General features: G+C 45.4%; 1 protein-coding gene across 1 annotated transcript; it reads right to left on the bottom strand.

Annotated features, from left to right (window-relative positions):
• Window positions 1-16,617: 16,617 nt before the first annotated feature.
• Window positions 16,618-17,907, bottom strand: KCNJ16 (potassium inwardly rectifying channel subfamily J member 16). Its single transcript, XM_075518771.1, has one exon. The coding sequence runs from the start codon at window positions 17,905-17,907 to the stop codon at window positions 16,618-16,620; it is 1,290 nt and encodes a 429-aa protein (XP_075374886.1).
• Window positions 17,908-18,694: the final 787 nt, after the last annotated feature.

The following is an 18,694-nucleotide window of genomic DNA, read 5'->3' as shown; positions in this document are numbered from 1 at the left end:
CCTTTCTTGCGGGCTGCCATGTGATGTTTAATAGCGGCTCCGCCGTCCCCGCCCTCGCCGCTGCCCCGCACCAATGGGAGGCGGGAGGCCGGGCCGCCAGCAGCCGCGCCGAGCGGCGGCGGGGCCGGGCAGCGGCGGAGCGGCCGCGGCCGGGGGGCGCGGCGGGGCCGGGCCGGGCCGGGCCGGGCCGGGGGTGCCCCGCCGGGGGGGGTGGGGGGGGGAGGCGGGTTCCCGGCGCGGGGGTCCCCGGTGCGCGGGGGGGTGGGGGGGCGGCCGCGGCCCCGCGGGGAGGGAGGCAGCGCCGGGCGCCCGCTGCCCCGAAGCGGCAGCGCCGCGATCCCCGGGCCCCGCTGGCGGCCGCTCCGCCCGGTACCGCCAGCACCTGCCACGGGCATCCCCCCCCCCCCCCCCCGCCGCCGAGAAAGGCTTGTCCGAGAGTTTGCTGGGAGCTTGGGAAGGTCCCGTGTGGGACCTGCATTGCCTACTCGCTCCAGCTTTCTTGTCTCGGGCTAGTGTCCGAGGCCCCCCGCAGTAAGGAAAAATAACCAGAGAGAGAATAGTTGTGTTCCCTTTGTTCCTTTCTTTATTTCAGTGAAGGGAAACGCTAAGATGCAGGCTGTCTCATCGCAAACGCCCGGCCCTAACACCCACTAGCAGCAAGTCCAGCATACCGCAGTGCAGCTATTACACTTCACATCCTTCTCTTTCACTGACTTCGAACGTCCCTTCCGAAACACGAGCTTTGATCCCTGAACTAAGATCTTTTGGAGCAAGGCTGGAAGCAAGAGAAGTATTTGCCTGGCTGCGGTAGGTAGGATCCGTTTCTTTGTTCCATAGATCACCTGTGGCACCTCGATCCGCAGGCTGGCTGGCCATTGTTGAAATATGCAGAAATCAAGATGAGTTTTAATAGCTTGTCCTGCCTACAGTGGACGTGGCCTAAGACAAAGAAAACAAGGATGAAATGTCTGGCTGGGAGCCTTGCAGGAACAGAAACAGCCTTGTAAGCACACTCTGAAGTTTGCCAAAGCCCGGCTCTGATGGACAGTGCAGGGGTGTTAGTTTCCGAGGCAGGTGTCCGCTGCTGCAACGCTCTCCTGCTGCCCTCGGAAAGCCGAGTTCCCGAGGGCTAACAGCTGAAATCCATCAGGGAGCCCTGTGTGGTGCGCTGGAAAAAGAAGAGCGAAGGTGACTGCTGAATGCAAGGGTTGCAGACCACACAAGGCTTTAGAAATGGGCGTGAACACCTTGAGTTGCACCCCGGACTGCAACGGTAGCCTCTGCAGCACCCAGAAAACAGGGCTGGGGATGCTTCTGGGACAAGACGGCCTTAATCAGCAGTCAGGTCTTCTGCCTGGAGCTGCTGAGGGAGAGACTGGTCCAAGCGGGCCGGCCACCCTCCTCCGGCTCCGGGGAGCTTCCTTACAATGCCCAGAACAGGCTCTAAATATGATTCCCTGCTTTCCCCAGCAATGCCAGTGCCTGCAGTCACTCGTAGTTGCTTAAACTGTTCTCCTCATTTGTTTCATAAGTTTACAACTCTGACATTAGCTGTCTTTAAATACTCAGTGAAAATGCTTTGCCCAAATGCTTTCTTATGGAGTAAAGGCTTTAGGAACGCATTCCTCATATAGTTGCTGAACAATTTCCACTGACTGCCATTACTGACACTTACAGTATCTGCCGAGTTCCCCATACTCCAAATGAGGAAGCACCGCATTGTTGCAGCAACAAATAAAATGGCCAAATGCAGCTGGTTTTAAAAGTCCCCAGTGTTATGCGTGCACATACACAAAATTTACATGATGGGCAGAGGGGGAAGAAAAGACAAGTGCTTGTCTATATTGAGCAATCTGGCATGTTGGGCAATCCCATTGTTTATGAGTTATTCTTCGGTGATTCCGTTCATTTTTAAGTGGAAGAAAAGTCCTATAACAGAGGTAAGTTTCTTACAAATGACGAATCTGGGGGAAAAAAATCTGTAAGAGGGAATGACTGCAATTATTTTATTCATTCAGTAAGACAAAGATCATTAAATCCACAGGATTTGAAAGCCATAGGCACAAATACTACACAGTTCATGTGCCTATGTCAGAGAAAAAAAAATCCCTCATTCCTCTGAGTGTATGTGTGCTTCCTATGAACAGCTAAAATAGCAACAATTTGACCCACCTTGAAGAAGTATGTGCTCATCTATATGTAAAGGAAATAAAGTAGAGCTGCGATCCACTATTGCTACGAGATGTTCTGCTGGAATACACGCAGTTTGCTGGGGGGTGGGTTCAACAAATCTCTGCACAATATCCACAAGATATTACAGATTGCAGCCTGACCTTGCAGACTCTTACTCAGCCTTTACTCATGCAAACCGACTGATAAAGACTACAGACCTACTGGACCCAGAGATCCCAGATCTGCCGATATGAGTAAGGCTTATTCACCGCAGTACAGACTTGCGGGTCAAGCCATTTAGCATTTCATACTGAAGAAGGGTAGAGCATATACATCACGACTATTTTACAGCTTTTTTAAAGTCGGAACAGCTCTGCCCAGAAAGCTCTTCTTAGAATGAAATATCGATTCTAACCTCTTACATGGATAACGCGAACCATAACAAAGCCGTCTCTCATCTGCATGGACTTCAGCAAGAGAAGTCCAAACCCCTCAAACAGGGAAGTTGAAGTTACAAGAAAAGGTTCTAAAAAACCCTTTCCTGTTGCAACAAGCCAGGACAAAGAGGGTGAGTGACAGCTGAAAACTTAACCCTCAAGAGTGAGGAGGGTTTGTTTTCCTTCTCTCAATGAATGGATTTCTAATTTGAGGTGGTCTAGCTGCAGAAGTCCCTTACTGCCTCACTACAGAGCCTCCTGACTGAACTATTAGAAGAGCTGGGTGAAACGGTCATAGTCTGAGGAGTTTTCCACTCCAGACGAGATCCACTGCCTGCAGAAGAAATGGTATTAAGGGATAAGAAGGGCTCTGGGAAGGCAGAACATTTGTATTTCATACCAGTATAGGAGGTGTAAGAAAAGGAGCCAGCAACAAAGCAGGATGCTTTTTCTTAGACAAATTTCAGCCAGGCCATATCAGTGAAAGAAGGGGCTTTTTCTCCCCACAGTTTTGGTTTTCCGGCATTGTTCTCACCTTTGCCCATCAGAGCCACCCTGTCCCTCAGTCTTGCAGAGATCTGCAGATGCCCTGTGGAAGCAAATTTGAGAGTTGTATTGCAGGGATAGTCCTTGCCAGCTGGGACCAGAGGCTTTAGCCCCTGTCTCACTGCGCGGGAGATGTTATTAAATTGCTTTTTCTGTCTTGGCGGTGAAATGACCTAATTATCAGATTGCATTAGTCTTCATCTCTTAAAGTGGCCAAATCTGCTTTGGTTCTCAAGGATTTTATTGCCAGCAGAAAATAGCTTAATTGTATTGTACTTGCAAAGAAAACATGGTCTGGTAGAATCAAAGCAGTCGGTTTCCACAAGATGAGAAGAAATGCCATAAATAACGCATTGGGCTTTTTTTTTTGGTCTCACCATTTCCATGCATGTAAACTGTCATAAGTTAGCCTTTCTTCTCTAACCATTAAGTCAACTGGAAAAAATTCATCAGGAAAAGGTGGTTTCCCCATTCACAGTAAACCCCTGGGGTTTAGACATTAACTGCATCTTTATAGGTCTAATGCTGGGATCTCCATGGAAAAATGAAGCCACGCTGGTAATAGAAGGAATGGGTAAATCCAATGAAAATTCCACAGAGAGACGGTTACATGTTTGATAAGACTTGAGAGAGCAAATAAACATATTTTGTGCTTTGCAAGCAAAGAGGATATACCGATGTGCAGCCAGTGACAGTTATATTGGATAATAATGTGTTTGTTCATAGAAGGGGTGAAATATGACATAGGAAATGGAATTGTTTTGTATACCTGAGAACCGGGGAGCTCACACACCATTCGCATTTTTTTCTCTCTTTCTTTCCCGGATACTTTGTGTCCCAAATCTTTGCTTGAGATTTCGGGCTGTCTTATTTAGTCTTATTCTAAAGTCAAATCGCCAGCTAGTGACTACATTTTGAAAAAAATTAAGTATATACTTTCAGTCTTTGCTACTGCAGATGGTGGATGTGGGAAGCAAGGTGAAGAAATCTTGAAATAATGAATTACAAAGAGTAACCCATAGCTAACAGTAACTGTATATAACTAGCAATCCAGCAGCAACCCAAGAAGTTCTGCCAATGAAAACTTATTTCCAACACTATATTTCATGTGGTTCAATTCTCAGTAAATCAAGATGCCTAATTTAAAGGATCTTTAATTTCCAGCTAACCTTTCAGACCCAACAAAATATGATAAATACCTGTTGGTAAAAAGTGAGCTCTCTCAGCTCTCAACACATGCTTACCTCTGCAGGGTAAAAGGCCTTAAAATGATTAGGAAATGTTAATCTGTTATTTAATGTACACCTGGCACATTCTTTATTTTCTAGAAACCTTGCTGTAGCAAGACAGTTGTATTACCATTTAGTGAGTTATTTCCACAATTTAGGATTGTGGATAATCTTCCAGAAATGCAATAAACTTAAGGGACATCTAGCATCCTTTGTGACGTGGCAATACTCTGTTTTTCCCTGTCCAGTCCTCAGTCAGGTGTGGCAATTCGTCCTCAAAAGCGGCAGTGGGGAATGGATGTTCGGATTAGTGAGAAGGACCTTAGTATAAGTGATAAAACTGACCAAGCTATTACATATTAATAAGGCTAATATTTTCCTATTAATCTCAAAGTTATATAATGATCTTCCATAGTTCCCATTCTTTGGATATCTCAAGGAAAAGGGAGTTAATGGTTAATAAAACTTGCCAGAGCGGTGAGAACATGCCCATGGAGCTGACATAGGGAACTTGACAATTCCTGGAAGGAAAAGGGTTAAGCGCCAGCAACTTACACATACAAAACTGTGTGACTACACTTTCATTCTCTTCCTTACAGCTTCAGTTGCTAGTGTAACTGGCCTGCCAGATTTTCTAAAATCAGGATAGGGTCACGCTCAGCTGAACAGAACAGGGTAAGAATATCTTTGTATTTCTCTGGCTTGCAAACTTTTGGTTATGTAAATATTGTATGTAATCAGGAGGGCTCTCACGGGAGTAGATATTCATAGGTTTGTCAATGAGTACCCTACTGTGGGCTGTCACTACTCAAGTCACCTACTTGCTCAAAAGCCCACGTGGTGCTCAGCCAACTTTCAAACTTCCATCTGCGGGGTCCTCTGTGCTCAGAGACAGTGGCTGGGTCCCTCCCCTGAGGGCAGGAATGGACCCTCGACCTCCTTCCTTGGGGGTTATCAGAGGTTGATGAGCTGATCCTTATAAATGGTTGTTAGCCAAGGTGTGAGGGTGGGGAGAGCTGCAAGGGGTAAAAATGTGTTTCTGGACTGCTTCTCTGCCCCGGCAGCATCTTACCACCAACCTTCCTGGCACAACAATGTTCTGGTTAGCAAAAAAAAGCGGTAACCTACCTTCTGGTGTTCTGTGCAGGATGAGGAAGGGGTAATGATTACAGAGCCATGTTTCCTCTGATTTCAGCATGGCTGTAAGAGGAGCGATGAAGCAGAGATCTGCTTCGGCCTTTGTCACGGTGTGTGTGCAGAGATGTGGAAAATTTCCAGTGGGAAAGGGAGTGGCAAGGAAGAATAAAAAGTCAATTGCAATAGAAAGAGCTAGAAACCTTTCGTCTTTTCTAAGCAAAATTAATGCAAAGTACATGCCTTTTCTGAGCTCTCCTCCTGACCCACTTGTATTACACAACTTGGTTCACCAAAGTGATTCAAGTTGGGCAGCTTCGCTTTCTCAGGTGACGTTTGCCAGTTCCTGAGAGAAAGGTGATTTGAAATATGTGGGTACACAATGAAACCTGCTTCCAACAGCAGAACACTATACCCAGAAGTGACTCAGAGAACCTCTGTTAAAACCCTACATGGTTTTCCTGCATTGCAATGTGCATATTGCATTTCTGCTGATGATCATTTATTATCACTGTACTTTATTACCTATCAGTGTATCCACTCTAGTGAAAACTGCTTTTATAAACTCAGAAGCATCTGATTTGCGTTGACACTGCATAAACCACTTCTCTCCTTACTTTCTCACGCTTTTTATTTTAGTATATTAGCTTAGATGCAAATGTCCTCAGTGTTTTCTATCAGTTTGTACCAGAATCTAAGAATTTGCCTGGAGTCCATGGCCACAACGTAAATGACAATATCAGAGTTTATTTTCTCTCCTGGAATGCAAATAAACTTTGCTAAAACCAGACAGTTAGATCATTGGCCATTGTGGAAGGAAAAACACAGCAGAAAACAAGCTGAAGTTTCCTGAGGACCCAACACTGTGCCTATTCACATCAAATGTGAACTTCCATCTCGATGGCAGGGGTGCAGACCCCTCCCTGATAGGAGACTGGGTGATTGTACGTGTGTTTGTGCTGGCACTTTCAAAGCACTGTCAGCTCTGATTGAAGGCAGAAATTCCTGTACCGGGTCTGCAGGTGCACCAGAGAGGGTCCTTGAGCTGCTGGAGGTGGTGTAGAGCAGTCCCACCTTGAACGGGAGAGCCTGGGGACCTTTCACAGCCACCACAGCATCTCTTCTCCCCCGCGCCTGCACTTCCCCGGTCAGGAAGCCACGCTGCGCAAGGAGAGCCTGGCCAGGAGACACGTCGCCTGGGCAATCAGAGGAGTAGATCGCTGGCACAAAATGGCAGTTCAGCCCCGCTTGCAACTCCTGCGTGGCTGGGAAGGAGGTAGACAAATTAAATTAGCTGGCACTTTTCTAAATTTCCCTCAAAACTAAAATTGAACAGATGAGTAAAACCAAACCGAGCTCAAATTGCTGGTTAAACTTCCTGATATTGTTTTTGACTGATTATTTGGACCAGCCCTCCAAGGCCCACCCACTAAAACACCTCTGTCATTTGAAAAATCTTTCGTCAGAGGGGAAATAATCTTCAGCAAGTAAATGCCACAGCTTCCTTTCTTCTGCTATCATGATCTTGTGCCGCTTATTTGCTTTTCTGATGCCATTTTGTGCCTCCAGGCTAAATTCTGCCTTTCATTTATATGCAGACGCCCAGGGGAAGAAGGATTCCTCACCCACCCTTGGGCATCCTGCATTAAAATTTGGGCCAAACTGCATGTCCTGTGCTCTGGTTTGACCTGATCAAGATGCACAGACAGAGGGAAAGATGGCCGCGGAAGGAGGCTCTCCCCTCTTTTGCACTAGGAAGTGTTGCACCTCAGAAGGCATGAGCCATGCGTTTCTTTGTAATCTCTCTAATACTTCAAAAGTTGGCTTTGATCCTCTGATATTATTTGAGCTAATGCCCAAACCCTCTTAAGCAACCTTGTGACAGAGACTGGAGGGGAAAGGATTGTGCCATTTCCCATCAAGTATTAAAAAGTCAGCATGGAAAGTCGTGAAATGTCGACATTGCTGCAGCCCACGGTGACTGTGAGTCCTGGTGACATCATGGCCCACCGGTGGCATGGCAGGTCCCCGGCCCCGGAGGTTTCCCGGGGCTGTGCTTGCTCTTCACGCAGGCGAATGGGTGCTGCAGGGAGCAGGCTGCCTGGGAGGGGGCAGGGCTCACTGCCAGTCCCTTCCCTGCCTGCAGACGGGGCTGGCACGAGTTAGCATTTTCTGCAGTTTGTTGTTGGCGTAAAGTGATTTGCAGAAACATGCCGCCGGTCCGTAGCTCACGAAGAAGACAGGCTGATTACAAGAAGGCCACATTCCTCCTCGGATGCCTCAGACCAGAAAACCACCTTTATTCAGAGCAGCGCTTTGATACATATTTCACTTTAATCTAAGTACACACTTAACTTGGGAGCCAAATGCCTACCGAGGCCATCGGTAACGGGCTCAGGCAGAGGGAACATTCAGCACCCAGGTTCTGACTATCTTGATTTGACAAAGGGCAGAGATCACATGTAGAGGCAATCAGTGGCAAAGAGTAAAGAGTGAGAGAGCAAGCGAGAGAGACAAAGAGATAAAGAGAATGAACAGAGGCTCGTCATGCCGCTTGTTACAGTACTGGAAGGTGCTTGTGCTCTCTGACAGCAAAGGTGACATAAAAAACCTTTGCAGAACAGACCAGACCAGAGCACAACGGGCTGGCTTTGTTCATCTTTCCTGTGGGGTGACTCCAGTGCTTAGGATCGAGTGCCAACAATGCCAATCATTTCTGGGTCTTTTGTTAAAAAAAGAAAAAACAAGCAATCCTCCAAGTTTACAGCAGTTAGAGATCACCAAGCAGCTCATCTTTCCTTAATCACCATCCACGATGCTGGTCACCAGAACTACCAGTGAAGCCAGGATGGGTGCACAATTAAGGTGAGCATATTTGAAAGCACAAGTGAATGCTGCAGAGAGCTGTTTGCTTTGCATTATTCACACTCTTCAAGCTCTGGCAAATTGCTTTTCCTCTGACCATACTTCACTGTAATTTTTTCAAGCTGAACCGGTTTGGATAGAATAAATGTCTGTTCTGAATCTTCATTAGAAATGTCAATTGACTTTGAATCTTTTTGGAAGGTCCAGAAAGAAATAGAAGACTTTCAAGCATCTTTGTGCTTTTGGTGTCTGGAAGTGGCTTCTCTCACAGGAGAGGGAAGAAAAGAAGCAGATCTATTTGAGTAATTTAATCTGTATAAGGTAATTTACTACTTCAGTACTCAGTGCTTTTATTTTCCAGCACACAAGTATCCTTGACCTCGCTCTTCTCTAGCCTCAGTTGTGTTTCAGCTAACTCTTGTAAGAAGAAGCCTCCCTAAGGAGCAAATCTACAAGTCAAAGTCATGACTTCCTTTGCTCAAAAAAAGACCCAGAAGACTGGATCAGCTGTATGTGTCTCCTCCCTTTATATGGTTAGGCTGTTCCAGCACTTCCATCATCTCAGGTAAAATTAGCACTATAGTAATTACCCTGGGCCAAATATACGGCCGGTGAAAGTGCACATATTTCAGAGGGATGAAACTTGAGATGGGATTGGCAGGCACCGTCCCCTTTTATTAAGGCTAACGTAAGGAAAGCGATGGGAGCTATTTCAGTCCCACATCCACACGTGCAGACGTACACTCACACGCGATGCTTCCGCTCTGCTGTGATTTTCCCTGCTAGATCTTCGCACCCAACTTCCTGAGGATTGCTAATGCCAGCGCGAGGTTTTCCAAATCATCCCTCCACATCTTTGGTACAGACCATATCAAAGGAGGTCTGTGGGTTTTGGTCTCCTGTACTATCAGCCATAGGTTTGCCGGAGGGTGTTGGGAAACGGCTTGTGGCTGGTGGTGCGTAAAGGTGTGCAGGGTTGATGTTTTGTGTGATTGTGAAGAACTGTATTTGATGGCTTTGCCTGGCACTTCTCCAAAAAGAAGGATAAAATGGGAGGAAAGAGAAAGAAGACCCAGGGAGGCAAAGCGTTATGTGCCCTCTAACAGAGCGGTTGCCAACTCAGGAGTGGCCCTTTGCTGTACCCTCTCAAATCAAACAAGTGACAAAAGAAACGTGGATTTTTTGCCTATGGAAAAAGTGATCACTGAAGAAAATAGGTTTTAATCAGTATATACAGTGAGTAATTCCCTGAACTGCAATGAAGTACTTACCAAATTTCGTTTCCCGACTCACATCCTACCAAAGGTCACTCTGGAAACTGTCCCATTGAAATTGGTGGGGTCACATTTACTTAACATGAGTAAGGCCCTTGACTTGGGCGGGCAAGGAAGGTTTCCCCTTGGGTACACTCACCAGGGTCTTTTTTGATTTCCACTTGGAGATCTGAAATGAGACCTACCCATTTATGCGTAATTCCTCTTTTTCATGCCCCGTTTAGGGCATGGCTATTACAAGGAAGTATTTATCAGTCAAAATGTGAAAATTGGCCACACACCCAAAAGGCAACTCTACCAGGACACCCAACACGGACATTTCACCGAGCCACAGTACAGAGCAGTGGTATTGCGGAGGCTTTGGGACCCTCTCCTCTCTACTGCTGTTTTGTACAACGGTCACATATAGGCCATCAGCTCGTTTTGGCACCTGGACTAAGCAGAAATCGTGCCGAATGAACATCAGACCAAAAATAGTCCCTCCCCTGTCAGGCAAGTCTGAGAGACGCCCTGTGATCAAAGATGGGGAAACACGAGGAACAAATACAATGCCCAGTAGTCGCAGCAGACCAGCTGCCTGACAGTTGTGGAGCTTCCTACACACGCCGCTGCGAAGGAGAGTCTGAAGAAAGGATGTGAAGAAGGATGATGATATAGATGGTTCAGCAGATGTTTAATTGGAGCTACTCCCATGCGTGAGAGAACGCACGAAGCTGTTCAATGGAAAATGTGCGTTCAGAAGTGGACATGGCACTGAATATGAGATAATTATTAAGGCATTTCTATTTTGGAGCCCTTCTGTGTGTAGTTTTACATAATAAACGTTAGCGTTGCCTTTCTACATGCATACACGTTCCCTGGTGCAAACAAACAAGCAGCTTTTTTGCTTCTTGTCACTGATACCTCTTGAAGTAAGTATCTTTGGCCACAAATAGATCATTGCCCTATTTGAAAAGTTCCTAGTGGAGTGTAGCCAGTTTTGCCTGGCTATATATACCTAAGCTGGCAAATCAAGCAACCTCTCAGCTTTTGCTTCTATATATAAAGAGGAATGATATAGAATAAATCAGCTGGATGGAGCACATGTCAAATCAATTTTTATAACAAAATAATTTTCTTTCTGAGTTTGATTTATTTTACTGAGCCTGAGAAGGCAGCTCCAGGAAGCCCTAACCTCTGGTCCCAAGTTTGCCTAGGATGGTCAGGCAATACCAGGAATTTGCTGACAACAGGTTCTCCGCTTATGCCGTGGTTCTAACACCGCCTTTCTACGTGCCATTTAGGAACGGCCGGGGAAGCCGTCGGCGGGGAGAGCGTGCCATGCCTCCCAAATCATTGCGATCCTCAGATGCTGTGCAACACGGCAAAGCTGACCCCTGAAGGAGGGCTGGAAGCAGAGGTGGGGGCGAAGCACAGGGGTTCCTCTGAATTTGCGGCGCTTTTCTCCTACCAGACGCTCTCGGGAAGCCACCCGGCGCCCTGCGCGGCAGAGCGGGGCGAGCTCCGCCGGCCCAGCCGGGGCACGCGGGGAAGAAGGGGCCGGCGGGCCCGGCGCGGCGCGGCGCGGCGGGGCGGGGCGGGGGCGGCACGGCCGCTCCGCCGGCTGCCACCAGGTGGCGCCCAAGTGCCCGCGGCGGCGCGGCCCGGGCGGCGGGAGCGGGGCGGGGCCGCGGGTGAGTGCGGGTGAGCGGGGGGCGAAGGCCCGGAGCAGCCGGAGCCCGGTGCTGGTCGGAGGTGGCTGGTAGCGTCCGAGGTGGGGGTCTCAAAGTGGCTGGGCCACAAAGACAGAGCCTTTGGGGGATACATCTGCGTCCGGGAAATTCTTGGGCGTTTGTGACGGTCCTCGGTGACTTTGTGTTGTGGGGCACGAAGCAGGCGTCGACTGACAGGCGACAATATCACAGCTTCAAAAAATCCTAGCTTTCTAGGGAGCAGCATGAGCCCAAAAAGGAATTATCCAACTTCATACCGGTTTTGCCTGATGTGTATATGGTTCCCCCATCATCCCCTCAGCCAGGGGACTGAGCCCCAGAAAAGCTTTAAATTCTGGAAGTAGCTCCTATGTTGTGATTTTAAGCCCCATGAAAACACCCATCCACGTTTTTCAGCCCAGACTAAAACTGTAAGTGCTCCTTGTTTCATCCTTGTTTCACTTCTGTCATGCTTCCTCTTGTCTGCTTGGAAGTGAATTTGTTGTCAGATGCTTCCCTAAATGGGCCTCTTAGGCCCACCACAGAGACACCAACTCTTTCTGTTTGCAGGTTCCCAGCTCAAAACCAGCAAAGATTTAAGAGCTAAAAAAAGCTTACAAGCAGTTGTTTTCTTCCCACACAAACACTTCTGATACCCTGAAAGGTACCTGTTATTTCCTGAAGTCAGTGTAACTGTGTAACCGTAACGCTTCCAGTTAGGTAGGCCGCTGAAGTCAGACCTCCTGCACAGTGTGTCAGAAACAAGGGATAAACAAAGGGATATATATTATGTCCCACATCTGAAAATCAGCTTCACAGAAAATATGCACTAAATGATACATGATAATGGGGAAGGAAATGCCAGCTGCCTTAATGAATGGTGGTAGGCAAATCTGGAAAAATAAATTATATAATAATCTCTTATTATATTCCCTTTGACATAAACTAATCTTGACCCAGAACAATAGTGCTACTTTCCAAGAGAAAATAACCGAGATGCGGCTATAATCATGATACAGGAGTCCAATGCAAAGTGGTTTGTATTTTCTCTTTGTTGTTAAAATTTTGCTTCATCTGGTAAATTTTGTGGAAAAAAACGGGAACAGGGTGAGCAGCTTCCAGCTGAGGCAGAAAGAAATGCCAACTGCTGCCTCTTGGTGGCTGGGAAAAAGCTGCTGAACTTGAACCCAACGTATTGGCTTTCTGAAGACCCAAGGAGCACGTGCAATGCTCTGGAAGAGCAGGAGGGTATTTGTGTTTCACTTCAGCTCCCAACTCACTGAACAGCCCAGAATGCAGCCAGGCACTTACTTTTGGACTGGCAGGCACTTTTCGTCCGTTCATTAGGGATGACTCAAGGGTTAGGTTTGTGTTTCTGCCGAGAGGATGCATGTGTTATGTCTTTTGTTGCGTTTCTGAGAGGCTTGCTTGCTTTTGCATTGCTCAGCTCTGCAATGGGGATGAACAAAAAAAAGCCAACTGGAAATCCTTGGGAAACATCCTCATCTAGAAAGAGCAGATGGGTGAGGAAGATTCTCCTTCCTACTTACCCAAAGCTGCTGTACACCAGTATACTGCAGGAGTCTTTCCTAGGTCCTCTCCTAGGCAAGGAGGATGTAAGAACCGGCTCTACCAAGAGCGCAGTCAGGCCCCACCTGAGTGATAGTTACAGAAGGAGTCGGCACATTTTGTGTGCTTGTGCATCTCTTCTACACCTCTGTCCGTTCCTGTCTTACCCACCTGGCACTATCGATGATCCTTCATCAGGCGAGGAGGTTGCAGGTTCAGTGTGCAAGCTCTGGGTGCCACTGCCATGCAGAAGTGGGCGTGTGTATGTCTGTGAGCGGGGCTTTGTTTGGCTCATTCCTCCAAACAAATGGAGTTTATGCTGAGAAGCTTCCACAGAATGTATTTATAACTTTGTGGGTTTGCTTGTCATTTGGCATCTTCTAAAGTCAAAAGACTACTCTGCACCTTATAAATCTTTCCATGACCTCTTAGAGCATAAGATATGGAAGCTTAAAACTGTGGCTGAAGGGAAGAAAAGTAAAATGTGCTCTCACAAGGTGTGTGGTAGAGGCATGTTCTTTATTTGTGTGTCTTTATTCATAAAAATGCAATGCATGCTTTACTATACATTATTATACATAGTTTTTATACTGTGATAAATGAAATTAAAATATCAAACAGAGAAACCCAGAAAAAGCCAGACTGGTTGAGACCAGTGGTTCAACCAGTATCCTGTCTCCAGCACTGGCTGGTATCAGATGCTGTAGATAAAAGTAGAAGAAACTGTATAGTAGCCTGTTATGAATTAACATGCCCAGGAGAGAAGTTTCTTCCTGACCCTCATCAGTTAGCGGTTGACTTATATGCCAAAGCATACATTACTATACATGCTCACGTATTTATATCTATCTATACCAAGAAGCATGTGACAAAACGCTAAATCAGACTCCTGGTACTTTCACTTACAGGAAAGTCATTCCAAGGAAAGAATTCTCTTCACCGCAAGAGGCTCACACAGTACACAACTGGGAGAGGGAAAGGCAGCTGAGATTGGCAGCTTCATAAGGGAAACTACTTTTACGAACAGCACCTGAAATATGCACCTTTTGAAGATATTTGGGGGATTTTGATTACATATCTCAGTAGTGTCTCATCTCTCTGAGTAGCTCTATGTATGTAATTAAGCAAATACTCACACGTGTGTAAGTACTTGTAAAGTGACCAGTTAAGCAGATTTCATGTTAGACATTCCCTTTTTTCTGAAAATCATAGGATCACAGAAAAACAGAGTTGGAAAGTTCAAGGGAAGGCTGACCATTCTGTATCACTCCTGACAGACGTTTTCTCCAACAGGCTCCCGAAAGCCACCACCACAGAGCTTACACACCCCACAGATCTGTCCGTGCTTCACCGTCTTTACAACAGCGTTTCCTAATTAACTTCAATCTCTTTGGCTTCAGTTTAAGCCCATGATTTCCTGTCCTACCCACCAGATACAGACAACAGATTATCCCTCTCTCTTAAATTGCAATTTTTGTGTTTGAGAACTATTTCTTTGTTTCCTAACCCCTTTTTTGGAGTGAAACACCTTCAGTTACTTCCCTACTTCCTCACTGACATGTTTTCTAGCTCTCCGGATTCTCTTCCAATTCCTCCATGTCTTTCCCAAAGTGCGGTGCCCAACATCGAATAAAGCGACCCAGCCAAGATCTTTCAAAGACAGAGGAGTGTGGAAGGATTACTTCACATGTCTTGGAGGTTATATTCTATTTTATACAATCCGGATGGTGTTTTTTCCAACACCACATAAGTATTGAGACCCTTATACATTTTCCTACATTCCTTTCCATTTTTTTAGACTATTTCCCAATGCCTGCCAGTGCTTAAATCCAGGATTACAATAAGATGGTTACTACTGCAGTTACAGATGGATGCTGATGCTGATTCGGCATATAAAACAGGCTAATTAATGAGCTTCAGAATAACCACCTCCCCCCAGGCTTGTTAATATGCTTGGTTTTACCTAAAGGGATCACATATATCCAAAGACAAGTGCTAGCAAAAGAGAAATGCAAGATACATTAAAATAATGCAGCAATACTACTACATGGAATAAATTTCAGGAAAAAAGATTCAGCGTGCTATTCTTCTTCATTAAATGTGATGAGCTCATAAAAACTTTTAATTAGTCAGGATGATGTGAATGACTCGTCAGACCTAATTTTAACAGCCTAAAATTAGCCAGCATTTCCACAACAGTCATCTCATCTCCTTTAACAATGAATGGAGAGGGATGAACATTTCCAGGATAAACACATCCTATTGCCTTCAGCTCCCTAAAAAGCCAGAGTAAGATGGGATGAACTCCCCTGTGAAGACAGAAGAACAGTTCCAGTAACCACAGAGAGCCTCGACCAGTAGGGAAGCAATTTCTTGGTGGCTGAGGACAGGTGAGATAAATCCCATTTTAGGCAACCACAAATTCAGAGATAATTATTTTTACATCAGCATGATAATTAAACACAATGCAAATTAACCGTAATCATCAGGGGGAAAAAAGCATGATGAGATACTGCTTATTGAATAATTACAGAGATGTGCAGAGTATGGAACTTCCATGTCACAGACAACGTCAAAACTTTAACATTTTCCTTTTTTCCAAATTGAGCTGACAGCAGAGTATGTTGCATTTCTCTGTGAAGGATCATTTTTACACAGTCATTTCAGATGAATAAAAATATTTCATTTTGACAAAATCACACTGTTTGGTCTCCAGATTGATCTTTGTCTTTTTAAAGAGGCATAATATACTCAAAAGAAAAGCAAGGCTGACATTCTGAAATGAAAGACGTTTTGATTTAAAATATTGCACAGCTCACTCTAAAAACACGGTCTTCTCTCTAAGGCTCAACCTGATTTTGCTGATTTTTATTTCAAACTTGAGGTCTCATTTTGATTTCTGAACAGTGCAAATGAGCAAGTCTGGCCAGCTCTCCTAGCCGTCAGAGCCACGTAACAAAATCTTCATGCAGCCCCAAGCCAGCTGACATACCGCATACCTCAAGCTGCCGAGGGAGTGGCACTTCTGGGAATGGCTCACGACTAGGAAATGAGAAAAGCTCTCCAGGATCCCACTGTGGATCCCACAGGACTAGGCAGGGTGTACGCAGGTTTCCAAAGCTACCCAGTAATACTGAGTTCAGTTATGCTTGCCAGTTCGCTCCCTCCTACAAAGAACAGCTCCATAGATTCACCAGTGTAACCCCAGGATGGGGGCTTCACCTGAACTGCTAGAGAGGTGCAATTGTAACCAAAGCACAATCGTTCGTTGTGATGGTGCCGGAGTTTCAGAGCCTCCTAGAGGGACTGGGAACTGGCCTTCCAAATAAATTAGGCAGCTTTGAAAAATCTGACCTAGAGGGCACACAACATTGGTTTTGTTCCCTGCCTAGATCATTATCTGTCTCTGGGTACGTCCAACATGGGTCCCTGTAGGGTAATAAAGTTTACAGTAAGTTTGCTCAGTAGCTGTCTAGTCAACCCAAATGTAAGCTGTTTTCTTGTGCCAATGCTAATCTGTTACTGATACCCACGCCAACCAGTATGAAGCTTCTTCTAGCAGCTCAGCCATGTATTACAATGTGGGCATGCTGTCAGCGAGCTTTATAATATGAATACTTGTGCATATGAGTTCATTGTTTACATTCTAAAAGCTATGCTGGGAGAATTTGTTGGAAATTATTTTAATTGCAGTAAAAAGCTAGATTTGGGACTCTACTGATAACCTACTTAAGGTTACAGCTGCTTTCTGATAAGAAACTTGTCCAGAAGGTTGATTGACAGCTGTCACTGGGTCTTCTGGATCTTGACAGCTGGTGATAAGAGCAACTGCACTAAATGACTTTTGGTTGGTACTGAATGACTTGATCTCCAGTGCTGCTGTCTCTGCTTCTTTTTCCCGTGTCTTCTCGGTTTGGTTCCATTCTTGCTCCTTCCGATCCAGTTGCATGGCACTGCAGTGAGGAGCATAAACTTCTGTGGTTTCTTCAAACTGTAAGCAATCCACCTTATAGTATTTTTTCTTTACGTGTAAGACATCGTTAAACCTATGGCCCCAAAGAATCTCTCTGGGGACGTATGAACTTCTTGACTGATGTGAAGTTCCTGTTGAATCACCTGTGTAGACAAATGTGACCAAGATTTCAAAGTTGTCCTTGGCCAGAGCTTTCCGGTCTAGACCATACAAGGGGCTCTCACTATCAATTTCATGTACGACTGTCACTGGCGTAACAAGTATGATCTGATCATTTAGCAACTTCAAGTCCTTGTATTCCATCGTCATTCTCCCCTCCTTGTCTTCCTTGTAGCGCAGAAGCTGAGCTCGTACAGAGCCCTCAACCATGTGATTTGGCCGGAAATCACCAATGCGCCACATGAGGCAAAATTTGTCATCCCTTAAGCCTACTACAGCATAGTAGCTAAAACGAATGGTTTGAGCTCTTTTTCGAGCTGTGGCCATTTTAGCCAAGGCTGCTCCAATTATGAAGGTGTCAATAATGCAGCTTAATACTGACTGTAGGATAACCATGAGGATTGCAACAGAGCACTCTTCTGTAACACAGCGGTAACCATAACCGATGGTTGTTTGGGTTTCAAGGGAGAATAGGAATGCTCCTGTGAAGCTATGGACATTTGCAACACAGGGAGTTATTTCTTCATCATTGAATAAATCTCCGTGTTGGATTGCTATCAGCCAGAAGACTAGTCCAAAGAACAACCATGAAAGAACATAGGACAATGAGAATATCACAAACATATGGCGCCACTTGATGTCCACCAGTGTGGTAAATATGTCCACTACGTAGCTCTCCCATTCCCCAAAGATGTGTTTGAAGTACACATTGCAGCTGCCATCCTTGTGGAGAAATCGCTTCTGCAATCTTTTCATCCCCATTTCAGGGCTTTCTTGACAAGCGCCTTGGTAACTGATCTTATTTCCCTGTGTATTTACAGGCCTATAGCAACCACTCTGTTCAGGCATCTTTCTCATATCTGCCTCGTGGCATCAGTTTACAGAACACACTTGTGGTCCCAGGGGCTATTTGTTTTCTTTGTTCATTGGAAATCTATGAAATAAAAGAAAAAGTTTATTTTTGTTTTAATTTCCTATGCCAGAACTCTGTAACACCAAATCTGAATACATTCACTCTGTGGCCATCATGAGCAATTTTCTGAACAGTACAGACTCTGACATTCATTACACAACATAGCTCAAAAACTTAGGCCTGGAAATATGAGGCAGCTAGAAATTCAAACAGTTAGAAATGTCCACATCAATCCTAAATTTCGGTATGTGGATGAAAACAGAAATCAAAAAACCTTTGCGGTGACCCCACTGTGAGTGTCTCTTCTAATGTTCTGGTGAAGTAACATTCAAATCAGGATGCGCTCTCAGGAACAGTCACAGGAATGGCATGAACCCTCTTAAAGTTAGCCAGATATTTGAGGTATTTAATGATTTGTTTGTTGCATGTTTGTTTGTTTTCCTCCATTAGAAGAAATGCCTAGGAAAACACCCTCATTTAGACATAAGACTTCAGTAGCACGGGCAGGCAAGTACAGTGCTAATGTGTTTTAACCAGAAAATGTATCAACCACACAATCATTCATCATTATTTGTGTTTCAGTATTGCCCAGAAAAACCTGGTCATGGAACTGAACTTTACTGGGCTAGTGCTACAGAGACATATTTGTTCAATTTGTAGAAAAGTATTTACATTTCAAATGAAAAAGAAACCTCTCTGAGGTCCTGGAAACCCTCACAAATCATTCCTTAA

Source organism: Mycteria americana, chromosome 16 (assembly GCF_035582795.1).
Source record: "Mycteria americana isolate JAX WOST 10 ecotype Jacksonville Zoo and Gardens chromosome 16, USCA_MyAme_1.0, whole genome shotgun sequence".
In the NCBI taxonomy this organism is placed as follows: Eukaryota; Metazoa; Chordata; class Aves; order Ciconiiformes; family Ciconiidae; genus Mycteria; species Mycteria americana.
The sequence above is the reverse complement of the archived record's forward strand: the minus strand, read 5'-3'. Positions and strand labels throughout refer to the sequence as shown.

What these genes read in the sequence shown, in the direction of transcription:
- KCNJ16 (XM_075518771.1), bottom strand. Translation starts at nt 17,907, where the DNA reads ATGAGAAAGATGCCTGAACAGAGTGGTTGCTATAGGCCTGTAAATACA.